The sequence below is a fragment of the Ipomoea triloba genome, chromosome 13 (genome assembly GCF_003576645.1).
Source record: "Ipomoea triloba cultivar NCNSP0323 chromosome 13, ASM357664v1".
Lineage (NCBI taxonomy): Eukaryota > Viridiplantae > Streptophyta > Magnoliopsida > Solanales > Convolvulaceae > Ipomoea > Ipomoea triloba.
The window spans coordinates 21,856,291-21,866,093 of record NC_044928.1 but is presented as its reverse complement, the minus strand read 5'-3'; the positions used below and the strand labels follow the sequence as shown (position 1 = coordinate 21,866,093).

The 9,803-nt window shown below is 33.3% G+C and overlaps 1 protein-coding gene across 2 annotated transcripts; it reads left to right on the top strand.

Annotated features, from left to right (window-relative positions):
* The first annotated feature begins 662 nt into the window (after positions 1 to 662).
* Positions 663 to 8,538, top strand: LOC116000916 (protein LAS1). 2 transcript variants are annotated; one of them, XM_031240790.1, is made up of 9 exons: positions 663 to 866; positions 983 to 1,074; positions 1,176 to 1,247; positions 1,737 to 1,843; positions 2,117 to 2,172; positions 3,903 to 4,068; positions 5,499 to 5,582; positions 6,818 to 7,117; positions 7,382 to 8,538. In XM_031240790.1, exons 1-9 carry the CDS (start codon positions 702 to 704, stop codon positions 8,257 to 8,259), a joined length of 1,920 nt encoding a protein of 639 aa, XP_031096650.1. In that variant the 5' UTR covers positions 663 to 701; the 3' UTR covers positions 8,260 to 8,538. The 2 variants fall into 2 exon arrangements, with proteins under 2 accessions (XP_031096650.1, XP_031096651.1); XM_031240791.1 differs by lacking the exon at positions 5,499 to 5,582 and having other exon boundaries at positions 702 to 866.
* The last annotated feature ends 1,265 nt before the right edge of the window (positions 8,539 to 9,803 follow it).

Genomic DNA, 9,803 nt, shown 5'->3' with positions numbered 1-9,803 from the left:
CCCCCCCCCCCCCCCCCCCCCCCGCTTTTTTGTTAATTTATTTTGTTTTATGTATTTATATATTTTGTTAAATTCTTATATATGAATTTATATTATTAAACATAAATTATTTCATTTGAAAGATTTTATAAAGACGATTAAAACAAGACTAATCTTGAATATAGATTAATTAAATTTAAACTACATGAAATATAATTTTTACCAATAAAATTATTGTGGAATACAAATATTATTTGCATAACAATTATATTTTATATTAAAATAATTAAAGTATTACTGTAGTAGTATAAAATTGATAATATAAATTATTTTAGTCTAGGAATAAAATTTAGTATAAATGAGTTGGAGTCTTGGAGATGGATAAAATTTAGTTAAAAATCTATTGAGAATATTTTTTTTGGTGTAAAATTTGATGTTTTGAATTAGAATTTAGAAATAGTCTTAAGGACTAAATTAGTAGTTGTAAAAGTTAAAATTAAAATTAGAAATGAACAATAGTTAGATGACTAAATTAAGAATTAATTTTTCTGAGTTTTATACTTTTATCAGGCTGAGCATAGCCTAACCACACTGATTGTCTGATTCGGTCCCATATGATGTTGGTTAACCCGACCCGTCACAGACGGGTTATTTTTCTTTAATCTGTCAACTGTCAAGGCTTAAACCCTGAATAGCTGAATCCAGTTTACTGAATCCTGACAATGGAGTCTTTGTTAGGGTTTAAGGAGTCATACCTTAACGACGTTGAGGATCAAAAATCACAGGGCTTGAAGTTGGTGCCTTGGTTAACCTGGGAAGAGTGGAGTTTCATTGGAGATTCCCTTTTCTCTTCTTCTCCACTTTCCGTTGATTCTGCTCTTCGAAGGGTAATGAAAGGTTTTAGTTATTTATTTATTTTTGTTTTCATTTTCTTCATTGATGCATTTGATAAAATGATTGTGCTTAAAAACTTAAGTATTTGGATACGTTTGGATCTTTGTAGATTTCGACATGGAGGAACAGAGGATGCATTCCAGTCGCCGTCGACGTTACCGCTTCAATCATCGAAATTCAGCAGAAAGATCCATATTTCAGGTAACTTATTATTTTTGTTTAATTTGTTGTAATGATGAATTGAGCTTCCAAATAAAATTATTCCTGTTGTTGTTTTATTTTTTCCTGACTCATTATTGTAGAGATGATGTACCCAAAAGAGTGCAGCTATCGGAAGGAATGCTGGCTATGCTATATTCTATGGCAATTACCAGGTATTTGTTGTTGTTTGCTTGTTTTTTTTTTTTTTTTTGCATGACAGAAATTCTACATTTTTTATCCTGTTTTACATGCCACATTTCCTTTTATCATCAATGCAATGACCAATATCCCATCCCTTCTTAATAGAATAGGCAGATGCCCCACATTGATCCTAACTTATGAAATTCTGAATCTTGCTTTAACTCCTTAGGAATACCAGTAATTCTCTGGGACATTTGTTAAATTTTAAGTTCTGAAAATTTTTACTGAATTGAAGTATTGGACTGTAAAAGTATTAGTAAACTTCATTTTATGTTCAATGGTTAAATGTTAATTACTCATGTGGGGCTCCTTTTCATTTTAGGGTTTTCTTTTTGAGACGAAACTTAAAGTAGTTTATGCTTCATCACATTGTGATTTTTGGTGCTCCTAAAATACATATGCTTTTCTATTTTGTAACTTGGGGATAAATCAATTATTAATATTTTGTGTTGTCTTTCAAGGTTAGTAAATGGAGTTATTGAGAAGAACCGCAAGAAGAACGAGCTTTCAATAGCTGAGGCAGCTTATGCAATTGGCATCCCCCGTATGCTGATTGATGTCCGCCATGGTGTGCAGTTCTTCATAAACCCTTTGCAAAGTTTATGATCAATTATTCTTGAGTTTTTTGTAAATATGTTGGCATTCTGTACAAAAGGAAGCATTCAATTGTAGATAAGAGATTTACATGAATTTACAAATATTACATTTAAGTAACTGTAGTTTCTTGTAGGTTAATGTTTAGACTAAACCATTGTGCTATCATACATTTGTTCACCTTGTTTCCTAATTATTTTTTGATACGAGTGAAATTTGGATTTTTAATTGAGATTCATACTTTCAGAGGGTTCTCATCGTGATCTTCCTTCGCTCCAGTTGGTCCGCCTTGCCTCTACAAAGGTATATGTAATTTCTATATTAATCTTTTCACATTGTCAATAACTCCATTTCCATTGAGTCGTCATTTTATTGTACAGTATCTTCTTTATAGTTGTCATGGTTATATGAATAAAATCCATAGGTGGTTGACCTATGCAAGTTTGCAGATTGTTTGTCACTATGCATTTTATTATCACAGATTCACAGTATCTTCTTTACTGTAGTGACGGTTATATAAATTAAATCCATAGGCAGTTGACCTATGCAGATTGTTTTTCACTATGCGTTTTATTATCACTGTTTCTTCTTTATAGTAGTCATGGTTATATAAATGAAATCCATTGGCATTTGACCTATGCAGATTGTTTGTCACTATGTGTTCTATTATTACAGTTTCTTCTTTATACCAGTCATGGTTATATAAATAAAATCTATGGCCGTTTGGCCTATGCAGATTGTTTGTCACCATGTGTTCTTGAAGTGCATGAACTAAAGCACTTGTTGATTTCTCAATTCTTTTCTAATGTCAAATGTAATTGTGAACCTTGGTAACTACTTTTTAAGTGAAATGATAGTGCAGTTTGAGTTGTTAGAAAGGACCATAGAAATAACTTTAAGCTTGGCATACATGGGGCTTTTTAAGGAAAAATTAAGAAATAGGCAGACTACACCTTACAAGATTTCAAGTCCATAACTTTATTTGAGCGATGCATAAGTGATACCTATCTGGGATCGATATAAGAATTTAATGAATAGCAAAGAACTGATGCTGTACATTTACATAAACCATGACACCTTGTACCAAAAAGTTCTATGTAATAGATTATTTGATGTCAAACTATATGCTTGATTTTCCTCCAAAACCTAATTGATTGTGTACGTAGCTAGTAGTGAGCATTATGTATAGTGACGATGTATGGAATGTTGTGAGGCTGTGCTATTTGATTTGATAACTAGGGATATAAAAGAAATTAATCATGTTACTGAACATGAAAATTACTCCGTAGATATTAAGGCCATAAACCAAGACATAAATAATTTTGCCTTTCCAAAAAATAAAAATTTAAGAGATTAAGACTTCATTCAGCTAGTATTTGTTTCAGCATTAATACTATTATCATTATGGTTCCTTGTTTGACACACATTCTTTTCTATTCTGCATAACGATTATACTATTGAGATTTAAAATTTTAAATATATGTTTTTTGTTCATAGTTACAAGCATGTGTTTCCTAAATTTGACCAAGCCTCAACTTTGATGTAGTTGGATCAGTTAAACACCTTTGCTATATATGAGTTTTATTATTTTTTAAATATTTATTATGATGGTACTTCCCCAGGTCTAATTCAATTTAAACAAAATGTTTAATCTGTAATCGTATTGTTTGGAGTGATTAGGGGGAGGGGGCACATATTTGGAAATACAAATTCAAATTATAAAGAGTGAAGGTTTCATTTGAGAAGTGCAAATCTTTTGTTTCCACTCATTGTGCAGAACTCTGCATCATGCAGGGTTTGTTTCCAAGTTGGTTATAGGACTTCTACCCATGACCTAACTGTATATGGTTTAAGAATTGATCACCTAACCACGCAATTGAATACCTCTAAGAGAAAAATTCCTAGATTAGATAGCATCTTTGGGATATCTTCATTATTGGTTCCTACTGTTGTTACTACTTTTTCATATTTCTATAATTATTTAAAAGCTCAGCTGTTCTCATGGTATTCTAAATATGATGAAATGATTTCAGGCACTTCGTTGGTTGCAATCATATTACTGGGAGCCTCAAAAAAGCGCCATTCAGAGCAGTCAACCCACCAAACTTCAGAAGGAAACAAGTGACAGATTAAATGAATTGGCTTTTTATTTGAAAGAAATACAGACTGCCAGATCAAGTTCTCTTGCCAAGGAAAACCGTAAGTAAAACTTCAGTATTTATCATGCTGTATTAATTAAGATATCTTTCACTGATCTTACACAAGGATTATAATTTAGAACTCCACCTATTTCCCATATGTAAAGTGTGAAGTTTAATGTTGATAGATATTACAACCCAACTTTGCTGTCTTTATTTGTTAAGTTGTGATTACGAAGTAATTTTCACATATCTTTTATTGATATTGCATAAAAGTTAGAAATCCACCTAACTCTCTTTATGCTAAGTCTGAATTGTTTGTGTGGTTAATGTAATTGGGAGGTCTCTATATTGTTAGACTTTGTTCAATTTGGTTCATATTCTTGAATTTTGATCAATTTTGTCCCTCTACTTCTGGAATTCATAAAATTGTGGACAATTACTATTTCCATTCGATGGACCACTAGAAATGCTGATGTCTAAGATCTAAGAAGCATGCAGTGGAATATAAAAATCTATTGATGCCAGGAATCAGCATGATGGGATTGTGGCCATAGCATAGTTTCATTTTCCCAGAATCCAAATTCAGTTTTATATGACATTTAATGGTTGTATGGCTTAAGCCTTGCTATATTTAAATGAAGCATATTGAAACATGTACATGCCAAGTATTTGCCTGCATTTGGTTACCTTAGTTGACAAAAAATCATGGGTCCTTTCCTTTGCAATCAGTATTGTTGTTAAATTGAAAATCCTCCTGAAAGAACTGCAGTAATTGGACATCTCTATTGTGGGATAATATTTGGTGGCTAGAATATGGTGCATATAAAAGACACTAAGTGCTGGATTGATTTTATGTTGTGCCCAACATTTTGGGTTTTGTGGTTGTCTGTTCATCACCGTGAAGATTGAAGAGAAGTCTTAAGAGGACAGGAGGTGGACAAATAAGTAATGAAGACCTCCAAATTTTTTTTAAGAGGACGCCATTTAGGCAGTTCTGCTATTATGGTGTAATAATTAAGGCCTTGTTAAGGAGTGAAGATGTCCCCAACCTGGTGGTTGATTTTAGTCAAATCTAGCTCGATAAACAATTACTTCAATCAGTTCAATGTCTGAATATTTTGATAATTTGTGTTATGGTTTTTAGTCAGAACATCAAAAACACATAAGCAATCACAAAAGGGAGAAACAATGTAGCTGAAGGGAAGTATTTCCTGCATGAAACGAACTGATAATATTTTGATCATTTGTGTTGTGGTTTTTAGTTAGAACATCAAAAACACATAAGCAATCACAAAAGGGAGAAACAATGTAGCTGAAGGGAAGTATTTCCTGCTTGAAACTAACTGATACATCTTCAACCACTTCTAAGATGGCTTGTTGCATTATAATGATTCATTTCTCCCTGATTTCTTCCTGGAAATGCTGCCATGATTTCTGTTTGTTTAGTGCCAATGTTTTTATTTGAGTGATTTTAATGCACTTTAACAGGTGTTAGACATCCAGGTCAATTCTTTGGATTCAACAAATTTCTTCCTTTTGTAGCTGGGAAGCCTTCATTTTCTAAATCATCAGGTTATTCTATAAGTCAAATATTTTATGGGATTGTTTATTCAGTTTGCTACAATGCTACATGAAATTTTGCTGGATGTTTCAAATTTATTGTACTTGCCTAGTGCATTTTAGTTATTGGACTGGTTGAGGATGAATATGAAATATTAATTGTGTATCTTCAGTAATAGCTTAAGCATATAGTTAAGATGAGCACGTAATTTAATATGGAATTAAGCAGCCAAATGGTCCTGGATTTGAATTTTTACATGCCATACATCATCAAAATATTTCCACATGGTTAGCCCATTAAAAACAAGAATCTTCTCACATGTGAGGGGACATGTTGAGGATACATATAAAATAGTAAATGTGTGTCCTCACTAATAGGAGTAATAGCTAATCTTTCAGTCGAGGTGGAATATATATTTTAGGTCCATGTCTATGGTACAAGCTTTGACGATTACAGAGCTTTGTGGTATGATTTAAAGTTCCAATATTACATTGTATTATAAATAATTAATATACACGTCTAAGAACCAAAGAATAGGTTCTTCCTATATATGCATGTTATATGGAGGTTGAATTGATGATTGGAAGAAGAATTTGGGTGCAAATAAGGATATGGGAGAATCAACTTTCATTGAAGAGAAGGAAATGAAAAAATACATGGCATTGCAGAAACTTGGAATTTTGAAATCCCAATTTCCAAATTCAGTGTTGACATGTTATTTTCAAATTGCAAAGGTTTTTGCTCTATGTATAATCAATAGCTATCACTGTGAGATATATTCTTGTAGAGAATTTATGCATCCGTTAACCCCTTTGCTGGAAAAAAGTTAGAATTGGAGTGCCTTACTCCTTTTCACATTATTATTATTATTATTATTATTATTATTATTTTGGGTAAGTACACCCCATTTCACTTTTTGTGAGGCAGTGTCACCTATACTCAATACTCCTGTTAATTAGAAAGACATATATGTAGCCTTGCAATATCAATGAGAGATGCAAACTATTTAAAGATTGTTTAAAAGCTATTCTGCTCTCCAGTACAAAGTACTATTGCTATCAACCTCTCTTTTTATGTTTACTTATAATCAATTAAATGTTGGTCTAGGCAAGCAAGGTTGTATTATAATATCTGTTTGGTTGGGCATGCAGACTGGACTTTATTCTGCTTATTGTCTTTGGAAAATGTCTCCATATGTTTTACAGATGATTATAATTTTTGCCCATTGTATGGGTGTATGTTTCAGGTCCTAAGAAACAGGTTACCAAATCTTTGAAATATATTCTTCGGTTGTATTCTTCGTCGTCTTCAGAAGTGGTGTCAGTGCTTTTGGAACTGTTGCTTAAGGCATTAGATTCCTTGCATTTAGCTGATGGATCAGATTCTGGTCAAACTATCCAAGGAAACATTAGTATGCATGCTGTATTTGATCACTGGAAACCAGTCATCACAAAATTGTCTAATAAAGCACCAGACTTGCTTATTACACTTCTTAGAGGAATCCTTGATAAAATTGAGATACATGGAGCCACAGAATTGCTAAGTGGTAAGTAACTACTTATCCATAGCTTCCATATAGGAGCCTGAACACTTCTCAGGGTTGCTTCCTCTTTTGGAGTATAGTGAGGATTTTTGTGACTAGCAGGAAGATGATGAGAGGATAGATCTGTATTCGTTTTATGTCATCTTTTGAATTGTTTTTTTATTTTTTGTTTTTCTATATTCTTTTTTCTTTTGGTGGTTCATAGGGGCTTTGTCATAATACTGATTTTAGTTTATTTTCATTGTCTGGACTCTGGATCTTGATTAGGTGACTGCCATTCATTGGATAATGTAACAGTGCCTCGCCAAATTCAACTGCTTTCTTACCTGTTTGAATGGCTAATTGAAAATCTGAAGACCCTGAGGCATGTACATGAGAAAAGATCTGTATCAGAAACTGGAGATTCTTCAAATAACCAAATTCTGGCCAAGGCTACCCTACAGGACCTTTTATGCAAATGCCTCGTGTTGTCCTCTCATGGCAACAAGCAACTGATGGCTTCATCCATAGTTCTTGCACGTCTAATGGGGAAGAACTCTTTACGTGATAAACTTAAAACGCTCTCTTTGCTGAGCGTATTTGATGCAGATGTTAATGAATCAGACTCTCCTAATGTACATTCAGAAAGCTTCCTCTCCAGGCAAGAAGAATCCCTTAGTCAAGCTGGAAAGAAGCTTCAGTTGATTAAACTAAAATCAATGAAGAGCAACAAGGTAAACAAAACTCAAAACCATGCCGGTGTTCGTAGACAATGGGTTGTCACAGATAATTGGAGACCATGTCCTATAGGTATGTTACCTCATGCTTTCAGTTCTTCAGGCCGCCTACCTATTCTTGATTGCAATGCTAATTGCACCGAAGTTTCCAAATCATCAAATCCAAAAGAATGCCAAGTATCAAATGAAAATCACAGCAAGAGGGTGGCTGAATCTGCTATTGAATGTTTAGACAATTCCCATCATAAGAAAATGAGGGAAGCTGAGCTTCCCGCTCACCCAATCGATCGAGAGATGGCAGAGACAGAAAGCAGCCATGACACATCTGCAGCAGGTATAGAAGGATGTCTGATGATTGGTGGTGAGTGGAAGAAAGTTACTGCAGATGAGTTGCAAGCCATTGCATCATCTGTGAGGATGTTAGTTTAGCCACTCTTTTCGTCTCATTTTATTTGTTTGATTCTTTTTAGTCTATCTTTAAAAAAAAAAAAAAAAAAAAAAGAGAAATGACAAATTTAGTCCATGAATTATAGGAAAATAGTACTTTTTGCAAGCTTGTTTCTTGATCTTTCCTTCCAATGTCAATGGAAATTTTCAAATCCTTGTTTTGCCATTCATCAATTGTTTTGGTAGATTTGAGAGCTTTTTGAGTCTGTTGAGTTTTTTCTAAGGCTGTTCAATTTCATTATTACCATACTTGTTTCTTTATTTTGAGTGTACCAAATTTTTTCCTCAAGGGTATTTATTTCATTTCACACTACTATATTTTATTTCCAAAAGGCGTTTTATTTCTCAAATGTCAAGGGGGAGTTTAACCATAATAAACCAATCGGCGTTCTAATTTATCCCAATTTATTCTTATTCTCTTGACGATCTATTGTATTCTCTTCATCTCTTTGGATTATCTTTATTACTATGAGTTCTATTGCATCCCTTTGCTACTCTTGTTCCCTATTGCTCTTGATGAAGACTTTTTGGCATATGTCCTAGAGTCTTTGTGTTTTCGTATTATCTTGAGGCTATTTGTGTTTGGCTTTATTACCGAGGGTTGTGCATAGAACCTTGTCTTATGAAACCATGCCACTATTAACCTCTAGCAACATTTAATCTTCATATGTAAATTTGAGTGAGGTGGAATGCATGTTTTAACCCAAATTTAGAACTTCTAAATGTGCGTGAATTTGTTTATGAACTTATGAAACCATGCCACTATTGTCTATCTACATTATCATCGCCCCTATTTATTTATCTTCACATCACCACCTTTGCTTATATTATTTACATATCCACTACTACGACATTATTCGGCAATCAACAGTTAACGGATTTGTTGGCTGATAGAGGATGCCAAATTGTGTTAACGTTTTTTACCACTAGATTATTTTAACAATTTGTAAAATGATTGTTTAATAAAATTAGCTAATGTTTCCAAAAAAAATAAAATTAGCTAATAACAAAGACATAAGGATGTGCATATTTTATGAAAAGTCTATTGATGCCACTTTGACTCAAACTGAGCTTAAGTCTATTGATGTCCCTTTGACTCAAACTGAGTTTCTACATTTGTTATTATTCTTATGTGAAAATGAATTTATATAAATTAAATAATTTTGTATAAAATTTTTAACAAATAAAAATTTTAAAAAAATGAACAAAGACAACAATAACTATCTCCATCTAGCGTCATAGTTGCTATCAAATGACCATGGCTATCTTAGAGAGCTGATCCCTTATGAATTTTAGACAAGGGAGGCAGCAATGGCCTCCCCTGTCAAATAACGGACAAGGGGCGCCTCCACCCTCTTCGAATCTAAGACAAAGGGGAGGGTCATGGCCGCCCCTCTTTGAATTTGAAACAAGTGTGGTGATTATAGCCGCTCCCTTGAAATCTCAGTCAATCATGGTGCTGGATGGAAATAACCACAGCTATCTCAATTCCGTATAGTATTATTTAAATTTTAATTTATATCAAA